The sequence below is a fragment of the Chrysemys picta genome, chromosome 5 (assembly GCF_011386835.1).
Source record: "Chrysemys picta bellii isolate R12L10 chromosome 5, ASM1138683v2, whole genome shotgun sequence".
Taxonomy (NCBI): domain Eukaryota; kingdom Metazoa; phylum Chordata; order Testudines; family Emydidae; genus Chrysemys; species Chrysemys picta.
The window spans coordinates 71,095,325-71,120,108 of NC_088795.1; the positions used below are offsets into that span (position 1 = coordinate 71,095,325).

General features: G+C 40.1%; 2 protein-coding genes across 11 annotated transcripts in view; one reads left to right on the forward strand and one right to left on the reverse strand.

Moving 5' to 3' along the window:
- PALLD (palladin, cytoskeletal associated protein) overlaps positions 1 to 24,784 on the forward strand; it is a 324,448-nt gene that overhangs the window by 285,107 nt on the left and 14,557 nt on the right. For 6 of the 8 annotated variants that reach the window (XM_005309734.5, XM_005309738.4, XM_005309733.5 and 3 more), the window contains 5 exons: positions 162 to 297; positions 1,374 to 1,475; positions 2,042 to 2,092; positions 3,539 to 3,760; positions 15,728 to 15,877. In XM_005309734.5, the coding sequence (XP_005309791.2) occupies positions 162 to 297; positions 1,374 to 1,475; positions 2,042 to 2,092; positions 3,539 to 3,760; positions 15,728 to 15,877 (661 nt within the window). The remainder of the gene's footprint in view (positions 1 to 161; positions 298 to 1,373; positions 1,476 to 2,041; positions 2,093 to 3,538; positions 3,761 to 15,727; positions 15,878 to 24,784) is intronic. The other 2 variants (XM_005309735.4, XM_005309736.4) reach the window with 2 other exon arrangements.
- Positions 1 to 24,784, reverse strand: part of CBR4 (carbonyl reductase 4) — a 110,349-nt gene that overhangs the window by 15,974 nt on the left and 69,591 nt on the right. The gene's annotated exons all lie outside the window — the stretch shown is intronic.

Genomic DNA, 24,784 nt, shown 5'->3' on the forward strand with positions numbered 1-24,784 from the left:
CAGCTTAAATTTCATGAGTTTGGACAGGGTAGGTGAGATCCTGACCCTACTGAAGTCAATGTCAAAAACTCATTGACTTCAGAAAGGGCAGGATTTTACCCAGATATTTTAAAATCTTAATGGTTTAATAAAAAATGTTACTTTCTTGTATTGTGTTGCAGGGGATTTCCAAAGAAAACAGGCAGAACTGCTAGGATAGCATCTGACGAAGAGATTCAAGGGACAAAAGATGCTGTCATACAAGACCTGGAAAGAAAACTTCGTTTCAAGGAAGAACTTTTGAACAATGGCCAGCCGGTATTTAAACCTAACATGTAACGGGGGGATTGGGCATAGTTTCTCAGATAATTTATTATTTGTATTACAATAGTGTCCAGAGGCTCCATCAGGATTAGGGCCATTGCACTAAGCATAGACCCTGCCTCAAAAACCTTACAATCTAATTTTAAGACAAGACAAAACAAGTGGGTGTAACAAACAATTGGAAGAAATGCTGATAGGAAGCATGTGGTTACAGATTAGCCATGTGCACATCTACAAGGTTTTGAGCCAATTATTTCTCTATGCATTGTAAGACATAAATAAAATTAGTCTCTAATTTACTTTTGAGAAAGTTCACCTGTTGTTCAGACACACCAACTTTCCCAAACCTTGTGTGAATTTTTCAGTTAAGGGATTGTTTTAAGTGTCTTTGAAACCTTAGTAGTCTAAGAATCAGCTACTGACATCTTTCTTGTGATTAATTTTAAATAATGAAGGTTATTTATATGCTGTAGATTATCATCCCCATTTTGTAAATGAAGGGCAAAATTTTCAAAAGCGTCTAAGTGATATAGAAGTCATTGAAATCTCATTGATAATCAATGGATCTTAGGTTTCTTGGGGAATGTCTACACTGGAAAAAGAAAGACCTATGGCAGTGAGTCTCAGAGCCTAAGTCAATTCAGGTTATGGGGCTAAAAATAGCAGTGTAGATGTTCTCACTTGGGCTGGAGCCTGGGCTTTGAGACCTGCTGTTCCTGCTTGTTTCTCCTCTGAGGTAATAATTGTGTTTGGGAGTATAATTGCTTTCTGTGGAAATTATGTTGATGACACAAATAAGAGTAATAACTTAAGAGGAGATGGATTTTTAAGAAATAAAGATCCTGTTTTCATCTCAGCAATACATTTGAGCAGTACAGAAAATATGACACAGAAGCTAACTTATTGCTAAACTGAATGATTCTCAGATTTTCCCATGGGAACACTGGCTGTTCTTTAAGTTACCTGCTGTGTGGTTTTTAAAAGAGAAAAAATAACTTTCCTTTACTTCCCCTTCCCCTTCTCCACTTTCCTTTCCTCCCACTCCCTTTTTTTGTTTTATTTTTGTTCAGAGGTTAACTTATGAGGAGAAGATGGCACGTCGACTACTGGGTGCTGACAATGCTGCAACTGTCTTTAATATACAGGAACCAGACGAAGAGCCCACTACACAGGTGCTACATAACTCTGCACTTGAACAGTAAAATAATCATTTCCTTTCCATTGCTCGTTTCAGACAACATTCTACTAGAGAGCTCCATATGGTAGGATAGACAAGACAGGATGGATTTGACTAAAGAAGTTGTGAGTTATACACAAAAGCAATCAAGTGGAGAATACCATGCTTATTGCTCAGTTTTTCCACACTGAATAAGATGAAAGGATTCTCAAATGTCTGCTTCCTACTTTGAGCTTCATTTCTTTTTATCCTATCCTAACCTGACCCTTCAGTTTCTCAAGGCAAAAATACATCCTCTGTTATCTTGAGACTAACTTGTCTTTTATGCATGTAATCTGTACTGTTGTGTGCAAACCAAAATCAGAAGTGTAGCAGAAAGTCTGTTTAAAAAGCCAAGTAACCCATTTTCCATTTTTGCTCTGTTGCCAGTGTTGCTGTTCAGCCATTTGTTTGTTTATGTTACCACATGCAGTACTTTCTTCTGAAAGAACTCCCAGAAATTGTAGTGGATTCCTCTTGATCTTCTTACTGCTAGCCTTCATTTTCTTTCTGCCCTTACAGGAAGCTTGCTCTCTTGATGCTTCTATAAAGAGTCCTGTGGATAATCAAAAGGTTTTCATCTTTCTTCTTTCTTGCTTTTTTTAATCTATTGACTTTTTGTCTCCTGTACCTTTCACCTTTACCCTCTTTCTTTAATAACACTGCAGTGGTCAAACATTAATAACTTATTTCTGGGTGCACTTACACACATGGTGTTTAATTTAATATTTAGTAAGCAACTGCAGACAGATTAACTTTAACAACACTACCATTATAGCTCTGTACAAATGTCTTTCCCCAGTAATTCTGAGATCCATTGACGCAAGATGCTTTGCATCCTGCATTGGCTCATCTAAGTAATGTAGAATCAGATAATTGGATAAAATTTCATGGGAAAATTTGTAAAGAAATAGGTAAAAATGTTTGTTATAACCAAAATCCAACTTTTCTCTCACTTTTTTCCTGCACAAAGTGATCATTATTTTCTATAACCAAGTCAGGGGATAGCGATGAGGGGCTTAATGTCATCAGCCAGATCAAATTCATTTGTAGAGGGAGGATCTATGAAAGGAGACTTTACATGAGATACCAATAGTAATAAGAAAAAGAATGGTTAGAAAGAATATAAAACCTACAAAAGGGTGTTCTAGTTTCTACAGCCTAAGAAAATCAATGATAAATAAAGATTTCTGCTGCTGTTTAGTCTTCAGTTCACTTACCATAAAGCCCACGTCAAATATGTCTAGATGCAGAGTATGGGTATCAGTAGACGTGAGAAAAATATGGCCGTTGTCGTCATATGCCATATGTTGATTTCACACTAAACAGTCCCTATATATATATATAGGGAATGTTCAGTGTGAAATAAACAATATACTGTATAGTGTGTGTTTGTGTGTGTGTGTCACTGTTTTTTAAACAAGGGCAATCTGTGGCAGCAACTGGGTTGGGGCTGGAGACGTGAGAAAAATATGGCAGTTATAGTCATATACCAGTAATGTAGTTTTGTCACTGCTCAGGGAGAATGTAAACAAAATAATGGTATTTTTATTGTACTACTTGCAGTAAGGTTCTTCACAAACTCCAGCTGTGAACCATATGGTCTCCTGGCCATCTGGAGACAAACCCCACCCTAAATCTGCCTACACCCTCCAGGAAAAATCAGTGTTTTTTTCTTTGTGAACTGTTTAAGAATATATGATTTTATGCTTTGTGTGTTTGGGGAAAAAAAGAGAGAGGAAGAAAAGCAACCAATGGCTTTCTTTCTTTCTTTCTTATGAATTAGACCCTAGGACAACATAAAATAAAATGTATGCCTAGTACCAGATATTTTCATTGTTTTATAACGAACTCATTTTGGACACAAATTGTTTTTTTTCTTCTACATAATGCAATTTCTTTCTATATGTAAGATCCTAACCAATTGTCAAAGACCTAGGGAAAGAAATTCATTAGAATCATATCATACTATGTAGTAAATGACGACAGATACTAACATGAACCTTTCTTGTCCGGTAGGAGTATAAAGTCTCCAGCTTTGAGCAAAGACTGATCAGTGAGATTGAATACCGCCTGGAGAGGTCTCCTGTGGAGGAATCGGATGATGAGGTGCAGCATGGAGACAAGCCCACTGATAACAGTGTGGCACCATATTTTGAGATGAAGCTGAAACATTACAAAATCTTTGAAGGAATGTCAGTCACATTTACATGCAGAGTGGCTGGAAATCCAAAGCCAAAGGTGAGAGGATGGAGGAAATCTCTTTAGAAGTGCGGAAACTTCTGATTATTGTATTGGTTATCTCTGTAATAACAAGTGTTCTATGTATTATAAGAATATTAAGTTTTCTGTCTGGGGGCAGGTCCTCAGGTGGCATCTTCTTCTTAGCATATGAGCAGTGTGCCTCAGGTGCCACATGAACTTCATCACCAAATTTGTCCATTGGTTGGATAATTAGCTTCCACAGTCTGGGCAGCTGGGTACTGATGGGGAGTGCAACGTGAACGCTGATCCATGACCCCCAATCAGGTGGCAGAAATTGTCATGGCTCTATTGAAGCTAGTGAAGTTATAGTGATTTGCATCAGCTGAGGGTCTGCATCTTGGGGTTTATCTCTAAAGATGCACAGCTAACCATCTCCCAGTCACCTTAGCCATATATAATGGGCGTAAAATTTTCCAAAGCACCTAAGAACCATTTTCAAAAGTGATTTAGGAGCTTAATTGTCATTGAAAGTCAATGAGACTTAGGTCACTTTTGAAAATGGGATTTAGATTCCTAGGTAACTTACAAAAATTGTCCCATATGTTTCTGATACATTGTAATGGTGCTCCTCATGTTTCTGTAATTTTTATTTTTTAATGACAGAAGCTTGTTGTTCATCTGAAAATCTTCTCAAAGGCCACCATACCTTCCAGTGAAGTCTTGTCAAAGGAAACTTTCATTGACTGGGCAAAGATTTCTGCCAAGCATCACTGTTTTCTTTTAGATTTTTAAAGTTCAAAAAATAACAATATAGCATCTCCTGGTTTGGTGCACAGCACTCAGGATGGGTTTCCTTTGAGAAAATGTTAAATCTCTGTTGATACTAGGTAATTAGTGTGGAGGAAAATGTCCTGTTTAGTAGGCTGTGCTTAGTAATTTTAATGATTAACCAGTAATCTACTGACCTATTTAGGTAACTGGAAAACAAAAGCAGCACTGGTTCCTTGTTGGCTTCATTCATAAAGCAAGTACCTTCATAATTGTCCTGAAGGGTAGGGGAAGATGGGAGGAAAGCAGTAATGTGCGGCAGGTTGTCACAGTGTCTCCTTGTGGCTAGATACTGTTTTTCATTTAGATTATTCCATTGAAGCCCAGCCTTCACAGCAGTGAAGGCCAGATTGGTAAACTGCCAGAAATGCAAGGGGCTACATAATTTACATAATAAATGTATTAGGATTTTAGTTTGAGGAAAATTATACATTTTTAAAAGGTGTTTATAGAGTGCTATTAGCATGCAGTGTTACACAAAATTATAGAAAGACCAAATGTGTTTGGAGTGTTGCCAGGGAAGGACTAGAGTTGGGAAAACTGGCGCAGCTTCTCTGAAAGCAACTTCTTGATGTTCAGCTTTATTTCTGAGCTTTATTTTTGAACAGTTTGAGTCTGTTATGCAATGTTGTGGTCACTTTGATCCCTGCAGAGTCCAAATAGAAGAAATATCTGTTCACAAACATAAGTATTTCCAAAGAGACTTTTACAAATAGCAGCCCTCTTTATGTTACCTACGAAAGCTTTCCTGGCCTGCCGCTCCTGAAGCCTTCTGATCTGTTCATTTTATCTAGAACATGCCTGTGTTTCCTACTTGTTCACCTATTCTTACTGGTAGTCTGCTTCTCTAGAAAAAGATTGAAATGAGTAGCCACAGATTGTGTATCACAGACCTAATACCTTTCCATCTCTAATAGTTTCTGTAATCCTAAAGAATGTATCCTGGTGGTTAAGTGCAGTCCACACTGGATTTCCATGTTATAGTTAACTGTAGTTGTCATTGTTGTCATCTTGGCAAATCCCAAAGGGACATCACCTTCTTGCAGTAACCAGATAACCATAGTGACATAATTAAATTGATATAATTAGACATCAGATTCAACACCCCATTGAAAAATTAGTGGAAGGTTATATCTCTGAGCTCTTGATTCAGGCTGTGAGTCTGTGGACTCAGGAAGATAGAGAATAATGATATGTTTTTCTTCACAACCATCATAGTTAAATATTAGTGTGTGATTTCCAAAAACACTTTGCTCCCATTGAAGTCAGTTAAGCCAACATTGAGCACTGCTGAAATCTCACTTAAATAAAAAATAAAATAAAAGCTTAAATTCTTAGGAAACTGAGGGGATATTACTGGATCTCAAGAACCAACTCAGCAGGCCACGGATTACATACCCCAGGCTTCTTTTAATTTTGTATTCTCTCTCTGAAATTCAAATTTAATTCCATCTCATGTATTTGATGCTGCTGCACTTTTTACTAGTGTAGATTGACTTTAGAATGGCTGAATCAGAAAAAGTTTTATGGTTATTTATGTTGAAGAAAATAATCCCATAGCCTTTTCAGTTTGTGTACTATTTATTCTTGTACTTCGTTTCAGCTTAGTCCCACATTTGGACCTTGGGAGGCTGAGAACAATGCTTAGAATTGGCTTTCCTCAATCTAATTTTTCTGGGCAATACTTATGTGTGTACAGAATGAGAAACACAGTGATGCAAACAAGTGGGCAGCACTGCACATAGAAGAGATCAAAGAGGGAGCTTTTAATTAACCACAGGTAGTATTAAAAAAATTAAGTTTCCTAAACTAAAATGTACAAAGTTCAATGTGGTATGGGTTAGTCCATTAAGGAGCCAGGACTAACTTCAGGCCTGATCCAATTCTTATTGACTTTGATGGGCGCTGATTAAGATGGGAAGATGAATCAGGACAGAAAAGTTTCCAACTACGTTAGATTACTGTAGTTGGGTGTGTGGTCTGATGGAGAAGTGTGCTTTTTGCCCACAGCTTACGAATCACAGTTTGGGTGGACCATAGTGAACTATGGTCATTTCTTATATTTGGAGAGCATTCAATTGGCTGTTCCCTGAAAACACTGCATTCTAAATTAGTGCATTATTTGACATGGGTATGTTGTGATAGGGATATTATGCTCCATTCTCCATTATATTAAAAATATATAAATTGAAAGTGGTCTGTCATCCTCACTGGTGGGGCTATGACCTTTTATTCAGTTTCCTTGGAGATGCTTCATGTGTGATTTGCTCAGTTGCCAGGGGTGGAATCATTTCCACTGCTGTTGGGTAACTTCTTGTCAACTGGACTTCTCTGGAATTACCAGAACATGTTCTTTCCCTTATCTGCTTAAGTATGTCAAGCTGGCAATTTTGAAACGGTTGATGGTTGAGATGAGCTCCTATACTGCCATTTCCTGATGCTGGAAATGTTGACACTGGCAAATGAAAGCCTGGAAACTATTTACTCAACTTGAATCACCTTTTTCCCAAATAGTCTGTGAAAGAATAGATTTGGGAGGAACTGTGGTGTTTCTAAAATCTGGCATTCATTACAAGGGATCTTTGTAAATAGGATTATTGGTTTGATTTTTCTTTTTTCTGAACATACCATGTAAGTTGAATACTGATGTGAAAATTCTGTCTTTAGATATGTTTCTAAAATTTGAATTTCCTTTGATTATAACTATCATGATAGTTGTTTTCTGGTTAAAGTGGGAATCAATGTGTGTGAGAGAGGAAATGTTCTTTTTGAGGGATATTTGTCTTTATGATTATGATAATTCCATACAGAGAAATATTCACCTCAAAATAGGGGTTAAGTGAGATGTGAGTATGCATAGACCTTGTACTGGCCTCTCTGCACAGGGGTGGATGTCATTCACAATTTAAAAATAACTGAATCTGCAGTACATGGTCGAAAATCACTACCATTTTTTTAATACATTCACTTACACTGTTTTTGAAAATGTATTAAAAATATACAATATCCAAATGTAAGGTCAATGACTACATAATGGTACCTTTTATTACAAGGTATCATATGAGGAAAATATTTTACCAGACAGGTGGCCCTTGTTTCCAGTAGAAATAGTGATGGTACCATTACTTATAACCCACAACAGATAAGGGTTACATTAAAAATTCACTCAGAATAAAAAGCCATAGAAGGGAACTTTGTTACTACCTGGTGGAAGTGAGTATTAAGCAATCAGTGTATCAAGTTGGGACAACAGATACAGTTAATAGGTGCCTCTGCTTAATAATTCTTGGCATGTCTCTTGATTCTGTGATGAGAGAAGTGTGTTACAAAATAATTACCACTTAATGCAAGCCCAACTAATGTCAAGTAACATTATGAAACATGTGACGCATACAAGTTAAAACTCATTTTTGCAGCTATGTCTTTGTTCAGAACCATTAGCATATGTTTATAAATGATCAAATATCTTTTGTCTCCAGTAAAAGCTCTGTCAGCAAATGAGAAAACATTACCAAATCTGTTAACACCATAGATTTTCTGCAAGCCTGCTGACAGACAAAATGGGAAACTAGTATAACCAGCTATTGAGGAAATGAAATCATTTATAGTGACATATAATGCCTGTCAATACAAGAACCAGACATAGTAATTATTTTTAAAGGAAATTTCCACTCAGTTTTCCTAGTCTATTGTATTTCAGTGAAATTTAAAAGTGTCCTTCATTCACTCCCCCAAATGAATGAATTATTGGCTTTGAAGAGTTGGCAAATATGAAGAACCTGGAAGATTGTAATCTAACTGGAATCTTGCTCTGCTTTGTCGCTTGACTGTTGCTGGAAAACTTCTGAACACATTTTTCTCACTAAATCACTGAGTTCTCACTACAGAAATAACACTCCTGACAACCTTGCCTGCCTTATGCTAATAATCCTATTGGTTTCATGAATAGGGGAAGAAAAATTTCACTCTATATGTACTGTGCTATAAAAAAGAAATCCATATTCATTTATTGTTCTAACACATCAGCCTACATATAGTAAGTGGATGTAGCCCTTTTTCCTTCATCTCATAGGCAATGATAACACTGTGAACACATATATTTTCTTCTAAGTGGGAAAGTTCTTTGAATGGAAATACAGGCTGTATGGCAGGGCCTAGAGAGAAACAATGAGAAAGAAAGGGAGTTGACCAGAGGTTCAGGTTTGAACACAAATTACCCTCTCTGATAGGGTTTTGTTGTTCTGGTTAAACCCAGATTGACACCAATTTGGTAAGTCTGTAGCTGCATTCCATCCATGCACTTACACAAGCAGTAAACTCAAAAGAAGCAGCCATACAGGGTAGCTCTTCTATTCTTCCTATAGCTTCCTGGCCTGGCTTTTGGTTTGCACAGCCTTCTTGACCTCCCTGTGTAAGGTATGTGCATAGGCTAACCTGCTCCTGATTTGCTTCTGGCCACTAGTGATTCCCTCAGCTCCTTCTGATCCTCAGCTGGGAATTAACCCACAAAGCCCTTTGTCTGGGTTGGTGGAGCTGCCTTCCAAGGACATCTATACTCCTTGTACTCACTGTTGCAGCCTGTCAGGCATAGAAAGAAAATGGAAAAAGTCAAAGGTTTTAGACTTATTTTGCCCCCAACTTTTTTCTACAGATATTAAAGTAAGGGAGAGCAGAGGGAGAACTTTCCCTCCCTTCTTGTCTGGTTGATGAAGTGAGGACATGAGAGGAACTTGTTCCTGGAGCTCCCAGTTTTTCCCACCAGTCAGAGGAGCACCTAATGGCAGAATTATGGCCCCAGACGCAAGTTCTCTATTCGCCTCCTCTCCAAAGGAAGATATTTCTCCAGGCTAGCTCCAGAGGAAGGAAATTGCCCCAGTAGCTCCCTCTTCCCTTGAGGAGGGAGAGGGAAGGAAACACAAATACATCATAGATTTGACATAAAATCTCTTTTGCAGCATATATTTCAGGGTAGAGCTCCAGGCCCTCTCCTTTTTGTTTTTGAATCAGTACAGATTCTCCAGCCTAGCAGACACTGAGGAGCATCAGGGATGTAGCGCATCCCAGCACACTTTTACTTTGCTTGCTGCTGATTCCTTTGTGGGATAAGAACCCCTGTCAAATGCATTTATTTTCTTGACCCAATTCTCTTCTTTTTGCTGCCTCTGATCACCACAAAATGATGCAGCACCACATTCCTGTTTAATGTGGCACCAGTTGGCAGGGTCTGGGGACCGTTGCCCAGGCCACTGGACAGTCCCCCTGTCCCCAGGGCATCCCCAGCAGCAGCTGGTGTGGCTGTGCCGGGGGCCACCTGAGCAGCTGGCCCCAGAGCCAGCTGTTTGGGCAGCCCTTGGGTCAGCCACACTGGCCCCTGCATAAGTCATGGAAAGTCACAGAATCCGTGACTTCCACAACCTCCAGGACAGACATGGAGCCCTAATTATGGGTAATTGAAATTTAATGGTGAGTGGCATTTTGTAATAAAACTAGGCCAGATACAGGGGTGAACAATTTTCAGAAATAAATTCCTTAAGTTAAGCTCCTAAACCCATATTCAGGCACTTAAGTTAAGTGACCTCTTTTTCAGAAATGTTGAGCATTCATTGACTTCAACAGAAGCTGCTGAGCGGTCAGCATCTTTGAAAAAGACGCCATGTATTTAGAAGCCTAAATATGGGCTTAGGCCTCTTAGGCATCATGGGTAAAATATTCAAAAGCACCAAAGGCCCAGATCCTCAAAGGTTTTTAGGCAATTAATCAATGGGATTTAGGTGCCTAAATACCTTTGAGGATCTGGGCCTAAGTGACTAAAGCACTTTTGAAAATTTTATATTTTTAAACTTTGGTCACAATTTCCAAATTTCCTTTTTGCATGTGCTGGAGGCTTTTAAAAACTGTATTTATGGAATGGATACAAAAATGAAATGGATGTTTTTTTCTGGTTACATTTGTCTTGAACTCTTGTCCTATACTTAGGGCCCTACCAAATTCACAGTCCATTTTAGTTAATTTCACAGTCATAGGATTTTAAAAATTGTAAATTTCATGATTTCAGCTATTTAATCTGAAATTTCAGTGTTGTAATTATCATAGAATCATAGAATATCAGGGTTGGAAGGGACCTCAGGAGATCATCTAGTCCAACCCCCTGCTCAAAGCAGGACCCATCCCCAACTAAATCATCCCAGCCAGGGCTTTGTCAAGCCTGACCTTAAAAACCTCTAAGGAAGGAGATTCCACTACCTCCCTAGATAACCCATTCCAGTACTTCACCACCCTCCTAGTGAAAAAGTATTTCCTAATAATCCAACCTAAACTTTCCCCACTGCAACTTGAGACCATTACTCCTTGTTCTGTCATCTGCTACTACTGAGAACAGTCTAGATCCATCCTCTTTCGAACCCCCTTTCAGGTAGTTGAAAGCAGCTATCAAATCCCCCCTCATTCTTCTCTTCTGCAGACTAAACAATCCCAGTTCCCTCAGCTTCTCCCCATAAGTCATGTGCTCCGGCCCCCTAATTCTTTTTGTTGCCATCCGCTGGACTCTTTCCAATTTTTCCACATCCGTAGTGTGGGGCCCAAAACTGGACACGGTACTCCAGATGGGGGGTGGGGGAGGGAATGATCATGTCCCTCGATCTGCTGGCAATGCCCCTATACAGCCCAAAATGCCGTTAGCCTTCTTGGCAACAAGGGCACACTGTCGACCATATCCAGCTTCTCGTCCCCTGTAATCCCTAGGTCCTTTTCTGCAGAACTGCTGCCTAGCCACTCGGTCCCTGGTCTGTAGCAGTGCATGGGATTCTTCCGTCCTAAGTGCAGGACTCTGCACTTGTCCTTGTTGAACCTCATCAGATTTCTTTTGGCCCAATCCTCCAATTTGTCTAGATCCCTCTGTATCATATCCCTACCCTCCAGCGTATCTACCACTCCTCCCAGTTTAGTGTCATCTGCAAACTTGCTGAGGATGCAGTCCACGCCATCCTCCAGATCATTAATGAAGATATTGAACAAAACTGGCCCCAGAACCGACCCTTGGGGCACTCCGCTTGATACCAGCTGCCAACTAGACATCAAGCCATTGATCACTACCCGTTGAGCCCCACGATCTAGCCAGGTTTCTATCCATCTTATAGTCCATTCATCCAGCCCATACTTCTTTAACTTGCTGGCAAGAATACTGTGGGAGACCATATCAAAAGCTTTGCTAAAGTTAAGGAATAACATGTCCGCTGCTTTCCCCTCATCCACAGAGCCAATTATCTTGTCATAGAAGGCAAATAAACTTGCCCTTGGTGAATCCATGCTGACTGTTCCTGATCACTTTCCTCTCCTCTAAGTGCTTCAGAATTGATTCCTTGAGGACCAGCTCCATGATTTTTCCAGGGACTGAGGTGAGGCTGACTGACCTGTAGTTCCCTGGATCCTCCTCCTTCCCTTTTTAAAAGATGGGCACTAGATTAGCCTTTTTCCAGTCATCTGGGACCTCCCCCGATCGCCATGAGTTTTCAAAGATAATGGCCAATGGCTCTGCAGTCACATCCGCCAACTCCTTTAGCACCCTCGGATGCAGCGCATCCAGCCGCATGGACTTGTGCTCGTCCAGCTTTTCTAAATAGTCCCGAACCACTTCTTTCTCCATAGAGGGCTGGTCACCTCCTTTCCATGCTGTGCTGCCCAGTGCAGTAGTCTGGGAGCTGACCTTGTTCATGAAGACAGAGGCAAAAAAAGTATTGAGTACATTCGTTTTTTCCACATCCTCTGTCACTAGGTTGCCTCCCTCATTCAGTAAGGGGCCCACACTTTCCTTGACTTTCTTCTTGTTGCTAACATACCTGAAGAAACCCTTCTTGTTACTCTTAACATCTCTTGCTAACTGCAACTTCAAGTGTGATTTGGCCTTCCTGATTTCACTCCTGCATGCCTGAGCAATATTTTTAGACTCCTCCCTGGTCATTTGTCCAATCTTCCACTTCTTGTAAGCTTCTTTTTTGTGTTTAAGATCAGCAAGGATCTCACTGTTAAGCCAAGCTGGTCGCCTGCCATACTTACTATTCTTTCTACACATCAGGATGGTTTGTTCCTGCAACCTCAATAAGGATTCTTTAAAATACAGCCTGCTCTCCTGGACTCCTTTCCCCCTCATGTTATTCTCCCAGGGGATCCTGCCCATCAGTTCCCTGAGGGAGTCAAAGTCTGCTTTTCTGAAGTCCAGGGTCCGTATTCTGCTGCTCTCCTTTCTTCCTTGTGTCAGGATCCTGAACTCTACCATCTCATGGTCATGGCCTCCCAGGTTCCCATTCACTTTTGTTTCCCCTACAAATTCTTCCCTGTTTGTGAGCAGCAGGTCAAGAAGAGCTCTGACCCTAGTCGGTTCCTCCAGCACTTGTACCAGGAAGTTGTCCCCCACACTTTCCAAAAACTTCCTGGATTGTCTGTGCACCACTGTATTGCTCTCCCAGCAGATATCGGGGTGATTGAAGTCTCCCATGAGAACCAGGGCCTGTGATCTAGTAACTTCTGTTAGTTGCCGGAAGCCTTGGGATCTTGACCCAAAAAGGAGTTGGGGGGCGTGGGGTTGGCAGTACCACTACTCTTACTTCTGCACTGCTGCTGATGGTGGTGCTGCCTTCAGAGCTGGACAGCTGGAGAGCAGCAGCATGGTATGATATTGCTAGCCTTACTTCTGCACTGCTGCCTGCAGAAATGGGCCCTCAGTCAGCAGCTGCCACGCTCTGGCCACCCAGCTCTGAAGGCAGCAACGCAGAAGTAAGAGTAGCATAGTATGGTCTTGCCACCCTTACTTCTGTGCTGGTGCTGGCAGGCTGCTGCCTTAAGAGCTGGGCACTTGGCCAACAGCTGCTGCTGTTTGGCCGCCCAGCTCTGAAGGTAATACAGAAGTAAGGGTGGTAATACCATAACCCCCCTGCAACTCCCTTTTGGGTCAGGACCCCCAATTTGAGAAACGCTGGACTCCCCTGTGAAATCTGTATAGTATAGGGTAAAAACTCACAAAAGACCAGATTTCATGGTCTGTGACGTGTTTTTCATGGCCATGAATTTGGTAGGGCCCTTTTTATGCTACACTACAACCAGATCTTACATATTAGCCTGAGAATAAAATATATAACTATTTAAAACCCTATAGAAAGGTCCTCTCTTCTTTAATAGAGAAGTTAACCATTCTGTAGAACTTTAAGCCATTATATACACCGATATAACACAAATTCTGATATGACGCGATAAAGCAGTGTTCCGGAGGGGGGGTGGGGGGGTGGCTGCACACTCCGGCAGATCAAAGCAAGTTCGATATAAAGCAGTTTCACCTATAACGCATTAAGATTTTTTGGCTCCCAAGGACAGCATTCTATCGAGGTAGAGGTGTAATTGGGATGTAGTTCTCTAAAGTTCTATACTTTGATTTAAAATGTTGGTATTTCCTATGAAATTTTTAGAGTATTTCTATAGAAGCCTATTAAATTTTGATAACACTTTATTATTGTCTAAATATTATTGTAAGTCCTACACTTATATTAAGGTGGGATATATCTGTCTCTTTGGGGAATGATTAAGCATGTTATTCAACAATTAAAATGTAAAGAGAAAAGTTGTTACATTACATATTGAACTGGGGAGTGTGAGTTTGAGTAACATGCCTCTTCATGGTTATTTGGTTCAGACTGGTCAGTGTAAGGGTATGATAAGCCTCGGCAGGCAATCCAGGCCAGCGAGAGGTTGTGTCACCACTTGCTCTGAAACCCTAGATGCCTTACAGTGCTTTTCTGCTGTATCTTCTAGTGTGGGACATTCACAATGAGCCTATAAGCATGCAGGTTGCACTCTGAAATATCTGTGTGCTAGACAGCTATGGTTCAGAACCCCTGAACCCAGCAGCCTGTCTACAGCCCCACTCTGGCTTCCACCAGCCTTGGTTATTACTTGCAGTGCGACCCCAACACACGCTAAGTCCCAGACTTTCCTAAAACTGTGTGTGCTGCAATGTCCAGCCCTCTCCTGGACAGTTCAGAGAAATAATAATGTCTGTTTGTTCCTTTAAAGAGACACAAGCACATCATAGCCTATTAACTTAACTGAGGTAAATACACACCCTTCCATTTAAACACAGCACTGAGTTGGTTTATAGTAAAAATAAAACAAATTTATTAACCATCGGGCATAGGTTATGTGATGCAAACTAACGGAATAATGTTAGAAAGGGTTACAAGCAAATAACACAGTAATATTGTATACTATCAGTTGATTCAATTGCTTATCACTTGAGGTGAAGAAGATGACATGGAGTCTGGTGATGAAGCTCCATGCTCTTTCGTCCCCCTGCTGTCTCGATGGGCCTGTTTACTGCTTATATGTAAATACGGACCTTCATTGTTTTTTCCTGAAGATTGGGCTGGTCAAACAATCAAATTTACATTTCTTTGTCTAAGGCAGACCTGTTCACCAACTCCCCTCTGACGTGCCTGGTTTAATCACACGTTAGTCATAATTCTAGCATGTACCTCTAACTCTTAAAACCCACCATGTACATACATCATTCAAGAACATTAATAATCAGTGAGTTATTAGCTTTCAAATGATACCTCACAAGGCATGTTTTGTACAAAAATTATTACAGAATTGTGTGGGACATGACTATGGGGTGCTTACGGTCATAAATAGGCATCTAGTAAAAGTGTGACTTATAAAATATAATTATCACTTGTTTTTATACTGACTCATCAGAATAATCATTCCTGTAACCATCATGGTTTTTTTCCACTGGAAAAAAAGCATTAATATTCTTAAATTATTTTTCCAACTTCAGATTTAAATAAAATACAGGAAATTTATTTGATCTGGAACATTTCTGTAAGTGCTCAATTGTCACTTGCTTTTTGGAAACCGAATACTACCCTCCGATCTAACTTCCCTGTTTAAATGTTTGTGCTTTCCCTTCTGAAGATTAGGCTTCTGTAACTGAAACTTTTATTACATCCAGTTCATGGATTCAGGACCCAGCCCAGTTCTGTACGCCTTTTAGTAGTGGATAGGAAGAGGTTTTCTTTCTATCCACACTAGTGAGGTTTTCAACAATTGAGAGTTGTTACCATTGTTAAATGAGAAATGACGACAATACCCACCTACTTCTGATCATCCACCCTTGGTTTTCTTCTACAGATTTATTGGTTCAAAGATGGGAAGCAAATCTCTAAAAGGAGTGATCACTACAAAATTCAAAGAGAACCGGATGGGACCTGCTCTCTCCACACTACAGCCTCCACCCTGGATGATGATGGGAATTACACTATCATGGCTGCCAACCCCCAGGTAAATGGAAGTTTGGCTGCAGAATAAGCATGCTCCTGTAAACTCTTTCCTCTAACAGTTGTGCAATTTAATTAGACATGAAGTCATCTTAAAGTATGTAATACTTAGACTTCATCAGCAGGGTGGGACCACTGTGCCTCTATGCTTAGGGGGAAATGCTATGGAATGGTTATTTTGTTTGTTTTTCATTGTCATTTCTTTGCCTTCAGCTGACACTGTCTAAATGTCTTGACAGAGCATGCCTTAAGTAAATATTATGCAAGCTAAAATAGGCAAGGTTCCCAGCAGAAGTAACTCAACACAGCTAAGCTGTTGGTTACACTTCCGCTTATAGCACTTATTAACACAATTAGTCCCACTGAAACCAATGGGACTATGTGGATCAGTTGTGCTTCTCACTATGAGTAAGGCTTTTAGATTCAGGACCTAAAACTACATGAAAATAATAAGGCTGAAATGCAATCTAACAAAAGCCAAGGATTATAGCATGTAGTATGTGTAATATGGCAGCCTGATGTGTAGATCCCATGGTCTTCACTGTATGTTCTTCTGAAAGTCACATGATATTGCTTTGTAATCTGAGTGATTCTTTACATATGCAGTAGCTAATAAACTAAAGCTGTGGTGCATAACAGAAACCTATTATTACACACATTGAAAAAGTAACACGGTGGACATAATGCCTGAAGTCACAGGCTAAGAACACTGGAAGTCATTTTTTCAACCCACTTTTTCCTAGTTTAGCAAGCTGAAGGCAACACTGCTTGAATTCAAGCCATGAGAGACCAAAGCATTGCCATAACTTAGAGAAATAATGAATAATTGCATTCTGCAGCACCGAGGACCTTGCCAAGATCAAACTCTCAAATAGTTACATTGTAAAATAACAAACTCTATCATTAAGACACAACTTAATCTAAACAGGAGTGTTGTGCTCTGTTATGTACGTTGCTAGGCTACTTAGCATGACACTTCCATTTTTGCATAGCTTTTTAGCTGTCAATACCTCCTCAAGTTGCAACATATATACAAATGGTAGCTTTAAGCTAGACCTTGATACCACAAACTGTATTGGATAAAACTCTCAAATGTAAATGTTATTTCCACATTATATAAATAGTTTCACAAGTCCCTGGATAATCTTTACAAGCTGGAAACATCCTTCATACAGAAAGCACTGTACAATAACTAAGTAATATACCTACCCATTTGCGTGATAAATAATGCAAACGGATAGCAGCTTTGTTTGGAATAAAAAAAAATAACACACTCCTCTGCACCAAGATAGAAACATCATCTTGAGAACTCCTAGGTTCAGCATTTGAGGCCTGATCCAAAACCCAAGCAAGTCAATTGAAAGACTCCCATTAACTTAGGGGGGTTTTGGATCAGTCGCTAGATGAGATTTACAAGTTCATTTAGTACCTACTTTTGTTTATTTCTCTGAATATCACCAAGAGGCTACTGACCAATTTGATGACAGAGATGTGACCCAGACAATCATCATTGGCAACTGATGCCATTTAATAATGCTACTTTTTAATACAGTAAAAAGTTCTGCTTTATTCCCTGTTTTGGAGTCTGAGAAAACAGCTATGTGAACTAAGGAGAAAATCTTGTGCTCATGTTTGCTTGACTTTAGACAAGAACCAGAAGCATCCTCCTCTGGATCCCCTGGATGAAAACTTGGAAGTTTATGTTATTACGCAATATAGAAAAACATCTGAATGGTTCACTCAACCCTTTATGTTCTTTCTTCACGTCATTCCCAAGTAAATATAATGGTCTCCCAGCATTAGTTTATTTCTACTATGCATTTAGCAGTTCAGTGGAGGCAAAGAGCAGCAGTGGATTAATGCACTAGCCTTTCACACCAGAAGACTTGGATTCCAAGCTGGTTAAGTCATCATACATGAAAATAAGTTTGGCTTGTCCTCCTAATGCTAATGGAAATTTGTCCACATCTCAAAGCTACCGCAAACATAGGCAAAATTAGCAGCTTCTTTCCAGGAAAAGCATAGTACATGAATATGTATTAAAGCACTGTACAGAGGGTGGGTCTCAAAACAGGATTCTAGTGGATTGGCAGAATTGTGTCAGTACAGGTTACACAGTGCTGCTGCACTTTGCTGGACTCCGGCCAGTGCTATTTGCCCCTCATTTTATGAGTGCCAAACAAATCTAAATATAAAAGGCAATGAAGCTAATCCTCAGATGATGTTGATATAGTTAGTTGATATAAAGGAGCTATGCCAGCTGAGGATTTGGACTGATATTGTGAAATTTACACATGTAGGATTTACCAGCTTATCTTGGAAGAAGAAAAAGGAAATATACAATTCTTGCGCATATATATATATACTGTAGTTAATATTGTGTAAGCATTTACACTATAGGAATCTGAAATTTGGGATTTATAATCTGGCAGCAAACTGGGTTCACTGTAAAGCCTGGCATAGAACATCTTAACTGAGGAGCAAACTTTGTTTTGCAAATTCTCCAGTAACTCAGCTTTGTGTGTTTTATCCCATTCAACATTGCTTTACACATATTGGTAACCTCCCAACGGCTAGTCTCCTACCAATGCCAGTAAGTGTGGGTGTGGGTCCTTACCTTCTCACTCCTTCCTGTTTTTCTTCCTCCTTTTACTGCATCTCTCTCCTTCACTCTTTTGTAATGTGGAGTAGCAATCAGGTGCCCCCTCACTATCTGACTGGCTATCCCTCTGGCCTTCCTCTGCTGCTACCATCTTCCCTCCACTTTCCAGGCCATCTTGTCCTAGATCATGCCTCACCGATGGTTTCTTCACTTCCCAATTCCATAAGCTGTCAAGTTCCCTAACCCTCCTGTTAGGCTACGTCCTCACTACGGGGGGGGGAGGGGGGTGTCGATTTAAGATACGCAAATTCAGCTATGCGAACAACGTAGCTGAATTCGACATATCAGAGCCGACTTACCCCGCTGTGAGGACGGCGGCAAATCGACCTCTACGGCTCCCCCGTCGACGGCGCTTACTCCTACCTCCACTGGTGGAGTACAAGCGTTAATTCGGGGATCGATTGTCGTATCCCAACGAGATGCGATAATTCGATCCCCGAGAGATCGATTTCTACCCGCTGATTCAGGCAGGTAGTGTAGACCGTGTTTTCCATTCTAGATTCTTTCCAGTACTTTACATTTCCCTTTCTGGATGCCCTCTTGCATCTACATCCCAGTAAATTTAGCTAGAAATGAGTTAATTCACTACCCACAAGCAACAAGTTAATGTATAATAATGCCTAAAATAGAGGCTTACTGGTTCCAGATGTTTTTTATAGTCTTATAACTCAACATTTTCACAGGCCATGTGCAGTAACTTATTGTAACACAGGTATTTGTCTAGTGGACTAAATAGGGCAGAGGATTGGGGATACAGAGACTTTCACCTCTAGCTCTCCAATTCTAATCTCTGCAGTAATTAAAAGTTCATTACCCTTTTGAGAGCTATTTAGTGACCGATGTGAAATTTTATTAGGGGAGTCCATCCAGTTCCTAGTGAGTGGCTCCCCACATTGTGGTTGGCACTTTTTATCACCCATGTTACTAGACACATGAGTGTAAAGCCCAAAGTTCAGGTACATCTGCAAACTGATGCAGGGATGTTTGGCACTATTGCTGCCCATGTGGTAGTTATTCAATAGATAAAGGTAACTTCACTCTTTAGGGCACCTGATCCAGGATTTTTCAGGAGCATTAAAGTTGCCCTAATATATTTTTTAAAATAATGCATTTTTCTGCCATAAATATTTGTTTTATGAAGTTAATAACATATTTCAAAAGCATTTACGTAACACACTTTTTAAAAAACTGCCTCAAATAGAAAAGTTACCCTCTACAAATACTCTGTTCTCATTTCTTGAGCAAATACAACCTATGAAAGTGAAAATAACTACAAAACAGTTTTGTTGTTATCATTACACCACAAAGCACTCAGAGCTGATAACTACAGTTAAAATAAATTCTCTGTCCTTACCATCTTCTGTGGTGTCTTCCTCTCAAAACAATATGCACAAAGGATGTAGTGTGAGCCTAAACTATCACTTGATTGTTCTTGTTAGCTGCTTGGTATATTATGTATTGTATATGCTCCAGTTAACTAAGAGCAGGTAGAAAATGGTCAACAAAATTTTTCTTTAACAAAAATATGACTTTTAAAAAGAAATTATTCCTGTTCCAAAAAATAGTTTCTTTCAGAATATTTTGATTTTTCAACAAATCAGGTCTAAATGAACACTTTCATTTAGTTTTGATTAGAATCTACTTTTGTTTGTTATTTGTTTTCCTCCTTTGTCCTATTTTCCACTGAAAAATAGGGAAGAGAAAGAGGAGGGGAGAAACTGAACGAATTAAAAATTCTCATTTGAGTTATTTTGTTGAAAATTTCCATGGAAAAATTTTGAATGAAACAATTTTTTCTGTTCAAAATGTTTCATGGAAAATATTTAGTGTTTTTCAAGGAGCGCTAATTTAGAATACAGCCAAAAAGTACAAACACTGCAATATTAGAACAACAGAAATTACTTTTAAAATACAGATTCATCTTGTGCAATAAAACTGAGAGGGATTTGATACAACTCAACCACTCTACCACGTATGTAGCTCATACCTGAACCATGGGATGAACCAAAATCCCATATCTAAACATGGCCAAGTTTTCATGGATTCAAAGGCCAGAAGGAACTATTATAATCTGGTCTGACCTGCATAATTTTGATTTGGTGTGGTTGGGTTTGAGATCTACACTCTGTAGCTCAGTCCCATACGAGAATGAAAGCCATACATTTAAAATTAATACACAATACAAAATACAAAATTGTTGTTTTGCAAATTTGCTTCTAAAAACAACACTGTACATGCTGACTTCATTGTGGCCTTTGTAATGGAGCCTTCTGAACATAGGAATTCACTGCTTGTTTAGATTAAAGCAAATGTTCTAATAAAATGTAAGCTTTTTGCCAGGTATTTCAGGCACTCAAGAAGACAAAACAAGTTCTACAGTTATTACATAGCCAACTGTTTACCAACAGGTCAAAACAAGAAAAATTAGCAGTGAGCTTGCTGTGTATATAACACAAATGAAATTAAAATCACAAGAATGAAGCTGGTTTGCATTAGCAACATTACACTTTGTGTTTTATTACTGTGCATAGTGTAAGGCACAATCTTTTATCTGTGGTTATGACAGGAAAAATACATGCTTATATCATAAGAACGGCCATACTGGGTCAGACCAAAGGTCCATCTAGCCCAGTATCCTGACTCCCGACAGTGACCAATGCCAGATGCCCCAGAGGGAATGAACAGAACAGGTAATCATCAAGTGTTCCATTCCCGGTCGCCCATTCCCAGGTTCTGGCAAACAGAGGCTAGGGACATCATCCCAGCCCTTCCTGGCTAATAGCCATTAATGGACCTATCCTCCATGAACTTCTCTAGTTCTTTTTTGAACCCTGTTGTAGTCTTGGCCTTCACATCCTCTGGCAAAGAGTTCCACAGGTTGACTGTGCATTGTGTGAAGAAATACTTCCTTTTGTTTTAAACTTCCTGCCTATTAATTTTATTTGGTGACCCCTAGTTCTTGTGTTATGAGGAGTATATAACACTTCCTTATTTACTTTCTCCACACCAGTCATGATTTTATAGACCTCTATCATATCTCCCCTTAGTTGTCTATTTTCCAAGCTGAAAAGTCCCACTCTTATTAATCTCTCCTCATAAGGCAGCCGTTCCATACCCCTAATAACTTTTGTTGCCCTTTTCTGAACCGTTTCCAATTCCAATATATCTTTTTTGAGATGGGGTGACCACATCTGCACGCAATATTCAAGATGTGGACATACCATGGATTTATATAGAGGCAATATGATATTTTCTGTCTTATCATCTATCCCTTTCTTAATGATTCCCAACATTCTGTTCTCTTTTTTGACTGCTGCTGCATATTGAGTGGATGTTTTCAGAGAACTATCCACAATGACTCCAAGATCTTTCTTCAGTGGTAACAGCTAATTTAGACCCCATCATTTTATATGTATAGTTCGGATTATGTTTTCCAGCATGCATTACTTTGCATTTATCAACATTGAATTTCATCTGCCATCTTGTTGCCCGGTCACCCAGTTTTGTGAGATCCTTTTGTAGTTCTTTTCAGTCTGCTTGGGACTTAACTATCTTGAGTAGTTTTATATCATCTGCAAATTTTGCCACCTCACACTGTTAACCCCTTTTTCCAGATCATTTATGAATATGTTGAATAGGATTGGTCCCAGTACAGACCCTCTCTCCTTTATGAAAACTGACCATTTATTCCTAGCCATTAAGTCCTATCTTTTAACCAGTTACTGATCCATGAGAGGACCTTCTCTCATATTCCATGACAGTTTACTTTGCTGAAGAGCCTTTGGTGAGCGACCTTGTTAAAGGCTTTCTGAAAATCATCTAAGTACACTGTATTCACTGGATCCCCCTTGTCCACATGCTCGTTGATCCACTCAAAGAATTCTAGTAGCTTGGTGAGGCATGATTTCCCTTTACAAAAACCATGTTGACTCTTCCACTACAAATTATGTTCATCTATGTGTCTGACAATTTTGTTCTTTACTATAGTTTCACTCAGTTTTCCCAGTACTGAAGTCAGGCTTCCTGGCCTGAAACTGCCGGGATCACCTTCGGAGCCCTTTTTAAAAATTGGCATCTCATTAGCTATCCTCCGGTCATTTGGTACAGAAACTGATTTAAATGATAGGTTACAGACTACCGCTAGTAGTTCTGCAATTTCACATTTGAGTTCCGTCAGAACTCTTGGGTGAATATCATCTGCTCCTGATGACTTCTTATCATGGTTGCAGGGCTAGTCGCACCTCTGTCCCCTTTCTGGTCTCTGAGGGGACCCCCTCAGGTGTCAGGCCTTATGCTTTTGCCTTTTCTTGACTGAATTCTGCAATTCTCCCACTCTTATATTGGCTCCTGGTCTACAGTGCCGAATGTATCCACCATTCTTATCCAGCAGGCCCAACAGGGCTCATGTGTCTGCAGTTTTTCCCTTTGGGAATCTGTGACCAGTGGTTTTCATAGATTCTAGGACTGGAAGAAGGGACCTTGAGAGGTCATCAAGTCCAGTCCCCTGCCCTCACGGCAGGACCAAATACTGTCTAGACCATCCCTGACAGACATTTATCTAACCTACTCTTAAATATCCCCTCAGTCTTGATTCCCATGGGACCTTACCTATCAGCTCTCTGAGCTTACCAAAATCCGCCTTCCTGAAATCCATTCTCTATTTTGCTGTACTCCCTTCTACCCTTCCTTAGAATTGTGAACTCTATGATTTCATGATCACTTTCACCCAAGCTGCCTTCCACTTTCAAATTCTCAATGAGTTCCTCCCTATTTGTTAAAATCAAATCTAGAACAGCTTCCCCCCAGTAGCTTTTTCAACCTTCTGAAATAGAAATTTGTCCACAATGCAGTCCAAGAACTTATTGGATAGTCTGTGCCCTGCTGTGTTATTTCCCCAACATATATCTGGATAGTTGAAGTCCCCCATCACCACCAAATCTTGGGCTTTGGATGATTTTGTTAGTTGTTTAAAAAAAGCCTCATCCACTTCTTCCACCTGGTTAGGTGGCCTGTAGTAGACTCCTAGCATGACATCACCCTTGTTTTTTAACCTAACCCAGAGAGACTCAACACTTCCATCGCCTATGTCCATCTCCACCTCAGTCCAAGTGTGTACATTTTTAATATATAAGGCAACACCTCCTCCCTTTTTCCCCTGTCTATCCTTCCTGAGCAAGCTGTACCCATCCATACCAATCATGTGTATTATCCCACCAAGTTTCGGTGATGCCAACAATGTCATAGTTGTATTTATTTATTAGCACTTCCAGTTCTTCCTGCTTATTACCCATACTTCTCGCATGTGTATATAGGCACCTAAGATACTGATTTGATCTTGCCTCCCAGTTTTCCTCTGACCCTCCTGGTGTATATAGTGATCAGACAGCTTTCTTAAAACAAAGGCATTGTTTATTTTGGTAGTAGGAATAAAGCGTAAGGGGGAAAGGATTTTTTAAAATTGTCTACACATATGTCTGTGACCTAAACATTTACCATTACCTGATGGTAATGAAGACAGGTCTAACTTGTTCAAACAGCCCCAATAGGGTCCTGTATCTCAGTCTGCTTCTCCCAAACAACTACAGCCCCTCTCTGGAGAGGAGGTTCTTTTTAAACCATGCTGTAGTTCTTTTGTTCTTCTGTGTCCCCAAGCTTTGACCCATCTTGTCAAAACAAGTCCTGTGGGCTCAGCAGCAGACCAAATGAGTACTCAGAGCCAGTGATTCTGGTATTGTCCTTTAACAACTCTCAAGTGTTTGCTGAAAGGGTGGCTGTGACAGAGTGCTAGGTATGAAGTCAGCACTCTGGAGCTGATGAGGCAGACCTGTGCCTAATTTGTGGGTGGGGCAGTGCAGTAGGACTAATTAAGCCATTAGCCAGATAGGCACAGGAAGGAAGTGAAAAGGGAAAAAAGCAGGCAGTGAGAGAGAGATTACTCTCCCTCTGCTTGTAGAGGCGCTAGGTACGCTGTGAAGATAGTGGGACTCAATTATAAATAAACTGCACAGAGTGTTGGACCAGCACCAGGGTCTCTGCGTGGTTTGTACACAGAGACAGAAGCAGGATCAAGGAGGCCCTGCTACAGTGGCTTATCTTGAGGTGGTGGTCTCTTTCCTGCCATTTTTCCAGATAGACTCCTGTTGAGTTAAACCAAAGTCCTAAAAAAACACCCCAATACCCAGACCAACATACTGTATTCATTAATTATCACAGGGCACCTCCAAATCTGTCACAGCTCATACAACTATT